At 39.2% G+C, this 17,884-nt stretch overlaps 1 protein-coding gene across 1 annotated transcript in view; it reads right to left on the reverse strand.

Moving 5' to 3' along the window:
* The window catches only part of LOC122813760 (general transcriptional corepressor tupA-like), a 339,582-nt gene that overhangs the window by 74,641 nt on the left and 247,057 nt on the right, over nucleotides 1-17,884 (reverse strand). The window contains exon 9 of the mRNA XM_044086245.1: nucleotides 12,898-12,963. Within this exon, the coding sequence (XP_043942180.1) occupies nucleotides 12,898-12,963 (66 nt within the window). The remainder of the gene's footprint in view (nucleotides 1-12,897; nucleotides 12,964-17,884) is intronic.

The raw sequence follows: 17,884 nt of genomic DNA on the forward strand, positions 1-17,884 counted from the left end.
ATACCCACATATATGTTAGATAACATTAGCTATAGGTATGAGATAGTCAGCCATATGAGAGATTTCTTTCCCCCCTTACTGTTTGCCCTGTGTTTGGTACCCTTGGCCCAATTGATCAGAGACTCAACTATTGAAGGATACAAATGAGGCAGCTTGGAATTTAAATTTTCTCTCTTTTCTGATGATGTTTTGATATCTTTGTTTCACCCTGACAAGGATCTTCCTCTAACTTTCCCTATATTGCACAAATTTGGCCAGCTAGCTCGTTATAAGTTAAACACTGAGAAAACTAAAGGAGTGTCACTAAATATAACCTTTGGAAATAACTTTATTCAGTGACTGCCATTCCTGGGTCTAGCAAATAAATTTAAATTTGGGTATATGGGTGACGGACTCTGTCCAAGGCACAACAGATATGACTTCTGAGACTACGATGGGGAAAATAAAGGGACATTTAACAAAATGGAATGGGATCCCATTGGATCTTGACCATAAACTACAGGCACTGAATTGGTTTACATTACCATTACTACTATATGTAACTAACAAGCACTTGGCTGGATGTCCAGTAAAATAGGATCTACTAACTATTAATAAAAAGATGAAAAAATGTTTTGGGAAAACCAAAATCCATATGATTCCTGGGACAGGTTAGAGCTGAACTCATTGCTAGAATCATTTTGGTCCCTCACAGTCTTATCAAACAGCTGAGACATTCGCCATCCTCTGTATACTTCAGATGTTTAATTTTAAGTCTGTATGGAAAGATCTGATTCTAGAGAGGGTTCAGTGTCCAACGCACACCGACAAGTTCTGATTGCTTCTATGTGGTGAACCTATAAAAAACCTTCACTCAAATTTGTCAGATGTTAGAAGAGAGATTCTAAGAAGTTTTATATATTCCCCACTCTCAGATATTAAAGATGCAGTGCTGCCTATAAACCATGTTACACTCCCCAGGCAGATCCATAATGCCTTGGAAGAGGGAGATGCATATAGAGACGCCCCTAAAATATTGGTATCAGCTAACAAAGTAAAGGTGAGTGCTAACCTGACAAGAAATTAGAGACTCAATCATCTCCCTCAGGGTTCACAATGAAAGTATTTGGTACTAGTTTCAAAATTAAACGCATTAAATTGGTCAATACACTTAAGTTTGTAGAGCTTAGTTTAATCACTTTAGTGAAAGACATCAGAAATAGAACTGACCAAAGGAGATGTCTTATATCAACATGTGTTAAAGCCCTGAACATATCAAAACAGAAACTGGCCTTAAAATGTAAGAGTGAATGAGAAAGATTACTTTCAATATGTATTCCTGAGGGAGATTGGTTTTCTTCCCTTTCTTTGTTACCCAGGTCTACGCAGGTGAGAAAATTTAACATTTTTGGCTGGAAATGCCTTCACAACTACTTTTAAATACCAGCAAGGTTAAGTAGAATGTTTCCTAATACCAAACCGGATTGTAAGAGATGCTCAGAAGGGGAAAGAGGAGGTTGGGTGCATGTATTTCATAATGATTTTAAAACTAAGCTCCAAACACTCCTGGAGGAACTGCTAGGAGAACACATTACTCCTTCAGTTTTGCTTACAGGTTAACAGGAGCAGACCTCCTTTCTGAGGCACAAATATTTTCAGTTTTGCTCATCATATTGGTTAAGAAATGTATAACACATTTGTGGAAAAAACAGGAAGTCCCAAGCACATCTCAGTTAACTGACTTGCTAGATGAAGTGATGCAACTAGAACTTTCACATGCTTCAATGAACTCCAAGGTCAACACTGTGTTAAAATGGTCACCTTGGTCTACGTATAGATCCAGAATTAGTGATGGCAGCTAGTCATATAGGGAAAAGTTATAGCCAGTAATGTCAATTTAATGTACTTACAATTCAAGACTCAGGCTAATTGTCATCAGCTTTAATTTCTATTATCGTTCAAACCAAACTGCATATCCTAATAGGTACAATTTGATATGTGCTCTTACGATAACTTCATTGAACAAATGTAAAGAAATCAAACAATGTTATATTATACCAATGCTACATTTATTGCTGCACAAACCAATGCATACACCCCAAAATGTACAGAGTGATACATACTTTTATGAAAATTGTACTGAAAGATTACATGGAAATTGTAAAATGGTGTAATATACCACTCTTGACTGTAATAAACAATACTTAAAAAAATAAAAGAAATGGGATGGAGAGAAGGTGCGGCTACTGTAGCAGTGATCATTCCAACACGTACTGTAATGTTAAGTTTACACAATTGTACTATGATCTTCATATTGATCATTGCTGCAATACCCAAAACTATATGGTTAGATTACTACAGTTTAGAACAACAGGGAAGTTGAAGGGGAAAAGTCCAGGAGCCCCTGGAGAATGGTCCTAGCAAAGCCTAGACCTGGAAAGGCAATCTAGTTTATAATGCTTTGGAAAAATATGCACAGAGGACCATGTTGTTGCTTTTAGGATACATCTAGAGGACCATGTTGTTGATTTTAGGATACATCTAGAGTCTAAGCCTTTCCAAAAAGCAGTAGGGAGGCCAAGACCCTGACAGAATGTGCCTCGACTCTGCCTGAAATAGTTTTGTTGTGGTGAAAATAACAAAAAGGTAATAGTCCTAGACAACTATTTGAAAATAGTCTGCTGTGACAAAGATTGTTCCTTCTTACCTTCACAAGAAATGAAAAACTGATCAGAAGCTCTGAATGATTTTGTTAAGAAGGGGGAAAAACAAGTTACGTACTCACCATAACGTTCCATCTGTGTTGTTCATTTTCATTCTTTAGCAACATATGGGTTCTTATCAATCTTCGGATATGATTGGCCTCTGTTTCACAGCTTGTGGATACTACAAGCTCTTGAGCTCCTCCCTTACCCACAATGCAGCAGACCCCCTCATTTCTCACATCTAGTTTGCAGCTTCCTATGTACCATGGAATAAATTTAAGATGGAAAGTCAGTATTTGGAGCTTAAACAGAAGGAACTTTGGTTGCTCAAATATTATCCTGTTCATCCAGAAGTCCCAAAGAGAAGACAGGTAGGGGACTGGAGGGAGGGGAGATGAGAAAGAATGAAAACAGACAACACAGATAGAACATTATGGTGAGTATATAACTTCTTTATCTGATGTTGTCAATTTTCATTCATTCCTAAACATATGTGACAGAGTCCCCAGCTACTTGAATCCCACGTGGACTTTAAGGAAGGATATTCCTAAGTACTGCAGAGCTGAAAGCAGCTCTTACCCTTGAGACCAGATCCAATTTGTAATGAGTAATAAAGGTATGAGTATTGGCCCAAGTCGCAGCCACACAAATATTGTCCAAGGAAGTCCTGGATAGAAAGGCTGATGAAGTTGCCATGGACCTGGTTGAATAGGCTCTTAAGGACTCTGGCAATGCCAAATCAAACTTTTTATAGACAAAAGAAATACAGTTTATTACCCATTTTGATACAGTTGTTTTTGAAACTGGTTCACCCAATCTGGTTTTTGAGGACACAGATAATTAATCTGATTTCCTAAACTTCTCAGCTCTGTGAAGATAAAAACATAATTCCCTATGAACATCTAATAAATGCAAAATGTATTCACCTTCATTTTCTACATTTGGGAAGAATATGGAAAGGTTAATAGTTTGATTAATGTTAGATCCTGACACCGCCTTAGGAAGAAAGGACTGCTTTTTAAAGACACCCTATCCTTATGAAAAATTAAAAAAAGGAAGCTTAGAGGATAAAGTTTCAAGCTCTGAAATTCTCCTAGCCAATGTTACAATTATCAAAAAAATAGTTTTCTAAGTTAACTATTTCAACTCACATTTTGAAGCTGGTTCAAATGGTTTTTGAGTTAAGGCCTGAAACATTAAATTCATATTCCAAGGTGGAGAAGGGTTCTTAAAAGGTGGTTTGAGTAAAAAGGCACCTTTTATAAAAGGCTTTACAAAGATGTGAAAAAGCCAAGGTAGAATTATCAACCTCTATACGAAAACTGGAAACACCAGCCAAATGAACCTTGACCGTAGAAGGACTAGCCCCTTCATTAAAGACAAAAACCAGAAATTCTAGAATTTTATATATAGGTGCTGAAAAAGGGTCCATGTCTTCTTGTTGAGCCCAAACCACAAATCTTTTCCATTTGCTTTTGTAAATCTTCCTAGTGGATTGCTTGTGGGAAGATAAAAGAATGTGGCATAGTGGAAAAGAGAGCTTAGGTTGCCTAGCTATTAACAGATGTGGAAAAACCATGCAGTCAGTTTTAGGCCCAAAATGAATCATGTCTGTCCGGTGAGACCGGAGTTCTGGATTTGGATCCAGAATCCAAGGTGGGTAAACTAGATGAGGCTAAAGAAAGAGAAACCAAATATGTCGAGGCAAATAAGAGGCAATGAGAATGACTTTGCTCTTCAGTCGGGATGCTTTCTATAGAAATTTGGGGATTAAGGGGGTTGGGGATAAGCATAGAAGAGACCTGGAGACCAATCATGAAGGAGAGCATCTCTCAGTGACTCCCCAAGTGGAGGAATTAGGGCAAAGAACCTGCTGTATTTGTTGTTCAGGGGAGATGCAAATAGGTCGCAGCATGGCTGGCCCCATTGGCAGAATATAATTTCTGTCACTTTCGAGTTGAGAGATCACTAGTGAGGTAATAGAATGGATCTGCTCAACTTGTCTCCTGTCACTCTGGATTTCCCCATTATATGCACTGCTATCAGAAATCAATTTGAAGAGCTCGCCTATTGCCACACTCTCATAGCTTGTCGACAAAAATGATAAGATCTGGTTCCTCCTTGTTTGCTGATGTGCCATACTTCAGACATATTGTTCATTTGAATCACAATTGTCCTGGAAGGGAGAGAGTCTTGGAATGCCTGCAACATTAGGAGTACTGCTCTCATTTCCAGCGCACTGATATGCAGGTTGGCCTCTTCAGGGGACCATGTGCCTTGAACAGTCTTCTGCAAGAAATGTCCCCCACACCTGATTTGGGAAGCGTCCAAGATCACTTTGGCCTTGGGCTGAGGGAAGATGAATTGACGACCTTGTAATATTTGATCTGAGCCTGAATTATGCTGATTTGGTGGACATAGGTTGGTGTGAAATGAACCAATGGGTTGCTAATGTCCATTGGAAGATTCTCATATGGTATCTTGCTAGTGGAAGTAGTACAATTGCTGTGGACATGGATCCCAAGATCTGCAAAACATTTCTGGCTGGCAGTACTGATTTCTGGAGTATCCTTCTGACTTGAATATGAATGGTTTGAGCCCTCAGTAATGGGAGAGACATTGTCATTGATGTTGTGTTGAAAAAAGACCCTGTGAATTCTAATGTTGAAGCTCAGATTTGTTGTGGTTTATTGTAATGCCGAGGTTGGAACAAATATGGAGTACATAGTTTTGAGCAGTTATCAGCAGATGCTTGGCTGAGATGGATAGGAGCCAGTCATCTAGATACAGAAGCACCTGGAATACCTGCAGTCTGAAATGAGCTGCTACTACTGCCATGTATTTGGTGAACACCTTGGAGGCTGTGGTGAGACCAAAGGGCAGTAATGACTGGCTCTCAGCCAGAAGCGTAGATACCTCACTTTTATGTTACAGTATGTATCCTGGAGATCTACTGAATTCCTCCAATTGTCCATGTGCAGGAAAGGCAATATGGACTGAACCGTGACCATCTGGAACTTGATATGCTAAACTGATTTGTTCAGATTGCTGAGATCCAAAATTGGTCTCCAGTCCTCTATTTTCTTTGGCACAAAACAGAATCTTGAGTAGGTTTCTGGATCCTTTCTGGTGTGGAGGGACCTCTTGGATGACTCTTTTATCTAACAACTTTTGAATTTCTGAAGCTGCTGCTTTCCTCTGACTGGGTGGAATGTTGGGAATTTTGTTCTGTAGCAGTGGTGGTGGTAGGGAAAAGGGAGTTATATAGCCTCTGAAAATAATCCTCTGCACCAAAGTATCTTTTGTTATATCTAGCCAGGCTCTCTGGTACAGGGATATGCAACCCCTGACTACCTCCAGAGGTGGGCAATCGGGCTTCTTTTCAGGAGTGCTGATAAGGTCTCTCAGAAAAAGAATCTCTGGATCCCTGGTTTTGCAGGCTTCCTCTGCTGTGTGGGAGGCATCTACCATTTGAGTTCCCCCTTCTGCCCCTGGGGAAACTCTATCCACGTGGATCATGAGAAGGTGCCTGGGATTTCCTGTACCATATCTTTTCACCACCTCATTGATTCCTGGAAAAGGTTCTTTGAGGGGTCAAAAAATGTACTCTCACAGCAGACAGGGTCTTACCATCTTTTTCGCACCTGGAGAGCGTGTCTTTCACTTTCGGGATGAATAACAAGCTTCTGTCAAAGGGAGCATTGATGAAAGATGACTTGAAGAGCTCTGCAAAGTTACACAGACAGATACAGGCATGCCTTCTGATGGAATGGCTGAATGCACTGCTCTTGAGGCTCCTTCAGCTGCATGTGAAATAAGCCTTGTAGAGGAATTTGAAATAGACTGAAGGGTCACTAATTGTGAAGCAATGGAAGACTCTGCCTCGGCAATACTAGTCCCCAAGAGGGACTATGAGAGTTCCTTGATCTAATCTCTCTGTAATCTGGCAAAATGTGCTAAGTAATTCAGGGACCTGACAGCAAAGGTCAATGATACATATACATGCTTCCTGGACCTGTCCAGTGCCCTAGACTCCCTCTTAGGGGGATGAACAGAAGAACTCTGTTCCAACAGTTCTTTCTTAGTGCCTGCTGCCTAGACCATAGCATCCACTGGTACTCCTTTGTTCCAAAATTCCCTTCTCTTCAGTGGTGTCAGGCTCCTATCTGGTCTCTTGGGGATCGGGTCTACAGAATCTGGTTCCTTCCACACCCACTGATAGATCAAATCAATGAGCTCATCAGTGGGTGGAGTCACCCAGGAAGTAGATGGGCCAGTACCAAATGCCTCCAGGAATACCGATTGCTCTTGAGAAGGGCTGTCAGTAGACCATCCACACCTCTGTTTCAGGATCTATAAAATGTCTCCCAATCAGACGTCATCAGGTGGTAATCTTGGGGACCCTTCCCTCTCATCAAAATCACTATCTTGTGTGACTGACTTCTGAGGGGAGTCTAAGGGCCTCCTCTTGCACTTCCTATTCCTAGGGACTTCTTCGGTGGGATGTTCCTGGGATGTTCCAGAGAAGTATCGGAAGAGATAATTATGCCCTGTGGGGTCACCTGGAGATTTTGGTCTGGTTGTTCCTGCAGAGTAGAATGCTGAGGCTCACAACACAAAGACATCTGAGAAACGGAAGGAAGATCCAAGGAAAGAGGAGGGATATGATCTCTAGAAGAGAAAACACTCTCTGCTACCTCGAAGGCAGAATGTCCCAGGGAGAAGGAAACTGTCAGTGCCAGGAAGGCATGCCTGTGGACTGACACCTCCCTCTGACCCAAAGACACTGCCCCCAAGGCAGGAGTCAGAGCCAAGCTATCGAATGCCAAGGTACCGAGGGGCAGAGAGACCTCTGACAACTATGGAGTTGACACTAACCCCTTGGATCCAACAATGAAGCTTTGTGTCCGAGAGCTGTCTGGCTCCAAAAAGGTTGGAGCCAGTGCACTGAGAGTAGACATCAAATCTGAAAACAGAGGCATCGTTGGATCCAAAACAGATGGTTCCAAAAGTCTTGGATCCAAGGGCTCCAAAACCAAAGGACAGATCTGGGAAGGAGCCAGAACTGGTGAGATTGTATGAGTAGAGGTTTCTGGACCTGTTGGGGTAGGAGCTGGGAGAACTCCCATCTGAATTTGTGTCAAAAGAAACTTCCTCATTATTCTGTCCACATCCGCTTCAGTGAGACTTCTGGATGAATGGGAAGAAGCAATGAAGGGAGATCTGTGTCTTTCCAGGAAGGGCGATGAGAGCCTAGAGGGAACTGGATCCATGGAAGATGTATATCTTTTCCTTGGTAAATGTCTGTATTCTGAATGGACGGATCCGAAGAGACAAATCTGGTGAATGAAGTTGTCGGATCCAAGGATTTTAGTGTCAGAGCAGAAGTTTTCCGAGTCTTCTTCTGAGGCACCGATGTCAGATCCAAAGAAGATTGAGAACAGCTAAGATGCTCTGAAGGCCTCTTTTTTGCCTCCTTTTTCTCATGCCTGGAGGTTTGACCTGCAGTTAGTGACTCTCCAAATGCTGACGGAAGAAGATCTTTGAGGATGAAGTTATTTTTTTTCCTATCAATGACAGCTGTAGGGTTAAAGATTTAATATATGGAGCATCAAGCCTGCAAATGCTCTGGTCCGAAGCAATAAACACAAAGAGTATGTGAATCAAACAAAGGAATCTTGTATCCGTTTATCTGCCATAATAACAGCAAACACAGTACCACACCAGAAAGAAAAAAATAAGTAGAGAGAAGAAACGCTACTACTAATTACAAAATTTTTAACAATTTTTTTTTTTTAAATCAGAAGAAAAGTACAATAGAGCTACCAGCAATGGTATGTCGAAAAATACTGATCAACGGTACTAGAAATAAAAAAGAGGAATTACCAACTATGGTCATTTCGAATTACTCAAAAGTGAGTAAGAAAAAAATGCAACAACTATAATAAATACGAGAAAAATAGCAAAGAATTACCAGTGATGGCAATAAAGAAACTACCAGAGATAAGTCAAAGGCAAAGGGAAGAAAAAACTATGACAGAAAAAAGAAAAAAATTAATAACTAATCATATTCTCAGAACAAACACACTTGAGAGCTGTAACCACAGCCATTCACAATGATGGCAAATGAGATCTGGGGAATGAGGGGGCTGCACTGTTATGGGTAAGTGAGGAGCTCGAGAACTTGGAGTATCCACAAGCTTTGAAACAGCGACTGAGTTGGATCTGAGGATTGGATCCAAACCCATATATTGGAGAATTAATGAAAACTGACAACATCAGATTCACAGTTGCCTGAGACAGAAGTGAGTCACCACAAGGATGTTGGGGGATTCCTTTTGAATCAATATATTTTGTCAGATTTGAAATGTAGTTCTCCCTGTTTTGGAAAATATAAATAATACTGTATATTATTGCCTTTCAACTCTTAGTGTCAATCTGTCTATTACTGTTATTTGTACATTGGAGACTCTCCCCAGGCCTCCAGTGTAAATCGGGCCTGTCCACAGTCAAACTTTCCCAGTAAACAAAGGCATTACATAAATATAGAATAAATAATTCTACTGAGACTGTTTATTTTGTTTCTTGCTTAAATTGGATGAGGCAGCAGAAAATCCCTTGGTAAATTTAGAGAAGTGGATCTATCTGAGAGATTTCCTGAATCAGCTTACGCCTTTTATCACAGTTTTTGATAACCTCTGCAGAGGTTCAAAAACTAAGACATTGGTAACCTCCAAACTCTGGACCCCACGCAGTTTGGGTTTGTGAAAGGCAGATCATGCCTTCTGAACCTGATTGACTTCTTTGAGGCAGTCACCAAAGCCGTAGATGAGGGTAAGGTGGTTCACACAGCCTATCCTGACCTCGCCAAGGCTTTCGACACCATCCCCCATTCTGGAATTATAGCTAAACTCATTAAACTAGGTATAAATCCCTACGTCACAAGATGGGTTGCCAACTGGCTCACTGACAGAACCCACACTGTAAAAGTTGCAGACTCCAAATCTGACTTCAAACCAGTGACAAGTGGGGTACCACAGGGTTCAGTCCTGGGACCTCTCCTGTTTGGTATCTACTTCTCTGAAGTACAGGCTAACACAGAAGGCCTCTGGCTAATGAAGTTCGCAGATGACTGCAAACTAGGAGCCATAGTTGAGTCCCCAAATGATGTGGACATCCTACAGAAGGGCCTCACTGAGACAAATGCCTGCTGTCAGAGGCATGGCCTCAAGCTCAATGCCAAAAAGTTCATTGTCATCCCCTTTGGGAAAAACTCTGTACCCATGAACTACCACATAAACGGCAGTCTACTTAATGCTGAATGTGTGATAAGAGACCTTGGGACCCAGGTGGACAGTAGCCCCTCCTTTGATAATCACATTGCCACAGTAGTCAGGAAATCCTTCTATGTGGCACACCTCATCCATTGTTCCCCTCTACTCGGCACTCATTAGACCCATTATAAAGTACAACACCCCTTTTGGAATGTTCCTCACAAGACATCTGCAGCAGCTGGAAAGGCCACAGAAGTACCTCACAAAGAGGATTACTGGCCTCAAACAGATGCCCTACACTAACCGTCTTAAAAAACTCCAGCTTTACTCTGTAGCATATTGCCTACTCTGAGGAGATCTCTGCCTAACATATAAAGCTATGTTAAACCCAGAGCTGTTGGGCATGCTACACCTAAAGAATTCCCAACCTCTCTGAGCTACACGCTCTAGGGACATAAACCTTGTCACCACAATAAACAGGACATGCTGGAGGGATAGATTCCTGTCCCAGAGCTTCCTATACTCTGGAACAAGCTACCCATCTATGTCAAACAAAGTTCCTCATTAGCCACTCTTCAAGAAAAATCTTGATGAGTGGATAGGAAATAGGAAATACACCATGGGGATCACTTCTGTTGCTCTGCTTGACAGGGGCACAGGAAATTAACATTCTTGGGTGGCGTAAGCCAGGGAACCTTGTTGGCTAGGCTTACGTAGGCCCTTGGGCCGATAGCCTAGTACCTACCTATGAACCTATAAATCTCTGTCCAAAGGAGAATTCAACATTTCATTTTTGACATCTTCTGGGAGTTTCTGAGAATTCAGTCAGGTAAACCTCCTCAAAATAGTACAGGTTGCCACAGCCATGGAAGCAGTACCTACAGAGTCATAGATACACTTTAAATGAATGGTGACCTGAGACACAGAAAAAAAGTGGACTACACAAAGCAGGTTTTTCTTCACAAGAGGAAACTGCAGCCAAAAATTTACTCATACATTCACAATTTGTCAGAATAAAATTTTACATATGAGCCTGACAATTCAGAATTCTAAAAATAAAAGTTGTAGAAGCATGCACTTTTTTCTAAACTTATCAATAGCTCTTTCATCCTTGTCAAAAGGAGAAGGATTAGAATTAACAAAATCCTTGACATCATCTGGATTAACTACAATTATAGCTGCTGGGTCAGGACTGGGATGAGTGTATAAAAGCTTGAAAGAATGTAGAATTTTTACAATTTATGTGCTTTCTTAGGAGCAGCAGGTTCATTGTCAGGGAAACCACAGGCTACGCTGACAGCACCGGGGGAAATGGGTGAAGGTTCTGGGAATTGTATTGATAGCAGTTCCTAGTATTTTCTAAGGGACTGAGAAACCTCACTGTTCTCTCACTGAACTCAATGTAACATTCTTGAAATACTCTCAAAAAAAAAACTGAATTCCTCACAGGGAGAGTGAGGTACCATACTTTTCAAAGACTCTGAATCATAAACTGGAATTGAAAACCTGCATCTCTCCCTTCACATTTCTCTACAGATTCAACATCATGAAACTCTAAAGGGAAAGAGGAATCTCTTTCCCTTTTACCAGAAGGCACCTTACAAAGACAGTCAGTAGCCTATACAAGACTCTGAGTCAAGCCCAATAAAATGCTCCTGCCTCAAGAAACTGACACAGGAGAAGTTACATGCTTAGGTTTGTGTCTCCTTTTGACAGAAAAGGTGTGGAAATAGATCTAGTATTTCCAGCAAGAACTTCATCAAGGATGGGCATAACATTCTAGCTAAGTAAGGCCCCTTCTCCCATAACCAAAAGTGTCTCTGTCTTGGCCACTGAGGGGACCAAACAGCCACAGAGGACATGGCTAACCCTGGGTCCATGTTGGTTGTATGGACAACACCAGAAGGATCCGAGGAAAAAAATGAGTCGTCTGTGGAGCCACAAGCTTTGGTCACAGCAGTGTCACTCATCCGTGGCTGAGGCAAATTACTAGCCTGCTGTTGTGGCAAAGGCTGCTTAGTTTACTTTTTTGTGGCTAGAAGAAAATCAAACCAAAGGGTCAGTACTTTGTTCCATAGTCAAGCTGTAAATGGTGCTTGTTTCTTGTGGAAGCTTAACAGCAATAGTTTGTAAGTAAAGAAGTAAAATAAATACAATTTCTCAACAGTTTTCAACCTTTTACCACAAAAGCAAAAAAGTGTGCTTCCATTTAAAAGTACATAAAAGTAACATTACAGTCAAAAAATACTTTTCAATAGTTTTAAAATAGCTATTTTTCACAAAAATCTAGTCTAAACAACAAAAAGTAGCACAGATTTTTTTTTCCCAGAAGGGAACATGTCTGACTAGCAATGGAAAAGTGTCAGCAGAGGAGTGTACTTCTTTGTAGTGGGAAAATTCTGAGGTGCTTGGCACCCAAACCAGTCTTTTTAGTCAGCTCAGCTCAAGCTGACCAACTGATGGTCTGGGTGCATAGAAGGTACCCTGAAGCTTTGGAAGCTGGCCAGCTGTTATATCCTTGGCAGGATATAACCCATATAGCTTGCGCTTACTGCAGCAGTGATCAATATGAAGAACATCAGAGCCAGCCATTATCATTTCAAATCTTCATGCTCTTATTGGTTGACCCTTCACAGTCCAAGGCTATTTAAACAAACCTAAGCTTCTCATACTACAGGTGGAATCTCTCTTCTAATCAGGTTGGCAGATTTTCCACTTCTAACCTAAGCTAGATTTGCATGGCTTTGATATATTTACTCTTGATGTGAACTGCACCTATTGATTCAAACTAAAACTGGCTTCCACAGCACTGATTCTGCAAATTATATAATTCACATTATACTTTACATCTTTTTTGCAATCAAGGAGAGTCAGCAATCAGACTACTTCCTGTAATAAGAGTACAAAGCCGGCTTTCAAAACAATATAAAATTACTAACCAAGCTGTGTCCACGAACGTCATTTGGCACTTCATGAGTCTTCGCTCCTGTTTCATAATCCCAGATCTGAATTAATAAATATAAATGATTTGTTGATAAACTATGTTATTAATTAAAACTGAATAAAATCCACACGGCTTCAAAATAAACACCAATAAACCAAATAAGAAGCCTCCACGGTAAAACAATAAAGCCCCAAACAGCCTGGAATCCTTCTCAAAACTTTAACTAAGCACAAAAATCCACCACAAACGTTCACAGTACGTTTTCATTTAAAACATACTTCATCAGATGTGGGCTGGCATTAATCTATGCCTCATATAAAGTTGGCAAAAAGGCTACAACGTAATAATTAACCAATCACATTCTAAGTCTAATTAAAACATATTGAAGCCTATTGAATGCTTACTAGTTCGTAAAAAACAAGCAAAACACAAGTTTGAAACCTATTATGATTTTAAATGTCCATTGTCATTTTAATAGCCACTTCATATTAAAAAATGTTATATTTATTATTCAACTGACACATAAAATCCATCACTTTAATAAAAAGTTCATCACTTTAATTAATAGTGTTAATACCTGATTTTAATGTTCTTTAAAACTGACTGGTCTATTATTTACCATAGTGCGCCTCTAGTGTTTTTTTTTTTACAATGAAACATTTGTGATAACTAAAAAAATGCATATGAATAAAATCTCTAGCTTAAGAATAATACTTTACCATAAAAATAATTCATATGAATTAAAACGCACTAAAAAAATATGTTAAAAGCATCATTGAAAAGCCTTTGAATAATGCATTAATCCACAAATTTCACGAAAAAACATGGTCCTTTTGAAACATGATCAAGGTAAAAATGTAAGAACAATAAAGAAATATATACATAATAAAATACATACATAATAAAATAGTTAAGTTCCACAAATCAATCAATCCTAAAAAAATCCATTAAAAAGTGTTTAGTGCAAACAAGATGCTTAATAAATGTACTTCTTCCACCCTACTTTTGAGCATATTATTATGTGTGCTTAAATTACTGAATTATAATTTAGCTGCTCTAAGATTGAGTAGGCGAGTTATAGATATGTATTCATTTAGGTCTGGGAATTTATTGGCCTCACGGGTGACCACAGTTCTCTATATTCAATACATTCTTCCCAAAGACCACCTCGACCATCTTTTTTGATCCTTTCCAAAACAAAAAATAAATAAAAGGCATTTGTACATATTTGTTTGTGCAGAGTGTTAGTTTCTTTCTTTGTAAATCATAAATGTGCTCATAAATTCTCCTTCTGTGCCTGCACTCTATCTTCCCTGTGCAAAATGCCTCACAAGTTTGACATTTCGCTAAATATATCAGGCCACTAGATTCATAGTTATAAAAGTCCCTTCCCTCTAGGGTTACCCTTCTACTTTCTAAGATAACACTATCCGTGTTATAAATGTGGGCACATTGCTGACAGTGCCCACATTTGAAGGTCTCCTTTCACTTTCTACACACGTTTCTTGATTAATATCAGTTTCCAGTAGCTTCTTTAAGTTAAACAAATTCCTGTAAACTACCTTTAATTTCTCTTTTTGTAACTTATCTAAGCCAGTGAAGGCTAAAAACATGTTCATTCCTTTTCCATAATTTCTCTAACCATTTTGGAACTCCCATTAAATTCTAAACTTAATGCATAATTATAATTGTCACTTTCCACATTATTCACCTTTTTCTCCTCAGGGAAATCAATACCTAGGATTAGTTTAAAGTCATTTGACCTCCTAACTGACACTTCTTTTTCAATTTCATTAGTTAACTGTTCTGAGTATTCTCTCATTCTGAACATATTATTTAACAATTTTTTCTCTGTTTCAAAATCTTCATTCTTAGACGTCATTCTACTGGACCTTATGTATCGTCCTTTTAATATGTTTTTCTTATAATGCATAGGGTGTGCACATTCAAAGTGTAAATATGAGTTAGAAAATGTATTTTTTCTATACACCCTTGAATTAAACTTTAAGTTGCCCTTGTAGATTTTGACGTCTAATTATTGCAACTTCTCCTGGTCTATCTTATATGTAAATTTTAGGAAGTCAGTACTTTAATTTAAATAGTGAATGATCACCCTTGAGGCCAATACATTCCCAGGCCTAAATGAATACATATCTATAACTCCCCTACTCAAACTTAGAGCAGCTAAGTTATAATTCAGTAATTTAAGCGCACACAATAATATGTTCAAAAGTAGAGTGGAGGAAGTACATTTATTAAGCATCTTGTTTGCACTAAACACTTTTTAATGGATATTTTTTAGGGTTGATTGATTTGTGGAACTTACTGTTTTATTATGTATGTATTTTATTATGTATATATTTCTTTATTGTTCTTACATTTTTACCTTGAGTATGTTTCAAAAGGACTGTGTTTTTTTTTCATGAAATTTGTGGATTAATGCATTATTCAAAGACTTTTCAATGATGCTGTTAACATCGTTTTTTAGTGTGTTTTAATTCATATGAAAAAGAAGTTATGGCTTACCATAACATTCAATCTGTGTTGTAGATTTTTGTTCATTCATTAACATTAGGACCCTCGGTTCCATCCTCGGAACCGATACGTCCGTTTCTAACCTCGCGCCAGCCAAAAACTCTCAGCTAAGACCCATTCATAATGCCCCTCTCCTAGTTACTTCAGATCGAGTTTGCCCACCCTTAGATAGTAGATGTAGTAATAGAAAAAAAAATAGTAGGAGGCTCTGTCTGAGCAAATACTAACCAGGAGTTCCTACAGTCCACCAGGAGTCCAGGCAGGGGAAGGTGGGCAGGAAGTAATGAATGAACAAAGATCTACAACACAGATGGAATGTTATGGTAAGACATAACTTCTTTATCTGACATTGTAAATCTTTGTTTATTCATTACCATTAGGACAGAGTCCCCAGCTACTTGAGTCCTGGGTGGCCTTAAGGAAGGATATTCCTGAGCACCATAGAACCAAAAGATGCTCGTCCTCTGGAGGCCAAATCCAATTTGTAATGAGATATAAAGGGATGAGGTCTTGCCCAAGTGGCTGCTGTGCAGATATCATCCATAGAGGCTCTGGAATGAAATGCTATAGAAGTAGCCATAGATCTGGTAGAATGTGCCTTTATTCTGGAAGGTAAGGTAATAGATACCAGGTTCTCTCACCACGAAAACACAGGATCGCAATGTCAAATTAGGTAGCAGAACTTTGTAGCAAATCAAGATATAAATCAGCAAACTGGCTAGAAGAAATCAGCATCAATCCAGTAATAAACGAAAAAAGAAATTTATTTAGTGAGCGCTTTTGCATAGCACCTACTACGCTTCATCAGACACTACAAAATCATATAGGGTTCTGTTTATATATTAAAAAAGGCGCCAAAAACAACAAACATAATGAGTTAATTGAATGAGATGTTATCAATCAAATGTAATTAGCTTAGTTTCACATTTGGTTGTAAGCGAGCTAAAATAGCAAGCTGAGATAACATATTCAAGCTCACATTGGCAACAACATAGAGTGTCATCTTGCTAATGCTGTAAAGCTCATTTGAATTAAACTAAATACACATTCATTAAAATGTAAAATATAATAACATGTTTAGTTTGTATAGGTTATAAATATTATGCAGAATGTCAACTGGTTTATCAGTTTAAGTCTCATTTAAAATATGAAGGTATGGATAGCTTATTCTGTTGGCAGATAAAGGTAATGACGTTTCTAAGCCAGAAGGATAAAGTCACTTTGGAAACAGGTTTACCCAATCTGGGTCCTGCAAAGGCCACAAACAATTGATCTGTTTTCCTGAAAGATTTAGTCCTGTCCAAATAACAACGAAGCTGCTGATGCACATCAAGGGTGTGCATAAAGGTACTCCCCTCTGTTAGAATGCTGAGCGAAGAAAACCGGCAGGTCAATATATTGGTTAATGGAAAAGCCAGAAATGCCCCTGGGCAAGAAAGAAGGGTCAGTACGAGAGGACACCCTATCCATGTGGAAGATCAAGTAAGGAGTCTTGACACTCAAAGCCTCCAGCTCAGATTCTCTTCCCGCTAAGGTAAGTGCTACTAGAAATAAGGTTTTCCATGACAAAAATTGCAAATCACATGAATCAAATGGCTCGAAAGAGAACCTGTGAGAGACTGAAGTACCAAAGTCAAGTCCCAGGGTTCTAAGGGAGGCTTGACCGGTGGTTTTACAGGTAATAGTCCTTTCAGAAAGGTCTTGCATAGGCGGTGTGACATAACTGAAAAATTATCAAGATCATGCTGAAAATTGGCGATAGCTGCTAAATGTACAGTGATCGTCGAAGCTGCGGCTCCTGCATGCAAAACAGTAGACAGGTATTGTAGGATCTTTTGAATAGGCATAGAGAAAGGGTCTAAGTTCTGATCTTTGGCCCAAATAGAGAACCTAGTCCATTTAATAGAATAAAATTTCCTAGTGGAAGGTTTGCGTGAAGCCAGAAGAATTTCATGAACAGAAGATAGGATGTCAGGCAGCCTGGCAATCATTGGAAGTGAAGGAACCAAACTGTGAGCTTGAGACTGGTAGGAAATAGGCTTAGGTTGTAGGCGACAGTGAGAAAAGGCTAACTTGACTAAAAATTAATAATTTTGAAGAGAAACTGTCTTAAAATTAACAAGTTTCTACTTAGCTTTGAGAGAGATGGCTAGCACATCTGACTAGGAACTTGGCAAACGAGATCTGAAGTAACTAGGAGAGGGGCATTATGGATACGCCTTAGCTGAGAGTTTTTGGCTGGCGCGAGCTTGGAAACGGCTGTATCGGTTCCGAGGACGGAACCAAAGTCCTTATGGTAATGAATAAACAAAGATTTACAACATCATATTTATTTTTATGGTAAAGTATTATTCTTATACTAGAGATTTTATTCATAGGCATTTTTTTAATTATCACAAATGTTTCATTGTAAAAAAAAAAAACACTAGAGGGAGCTCTATGGCAAA

This window comes from Protopterus annectens, chromosome 10.part0 (genome assembly GCF_019279795.1).
Source record: "Protopterus annectens isolate FY-2018-M chromosome 10.part0, PAN1.0, whole genome shotgun sequence".
NCBI classification, from domain to species: domain Eukaryota; kingdom Metazoa; phylum Chordata; order Ceratodontiformes; family Protopteridae; genus Protopterus; species Protopterus annectens.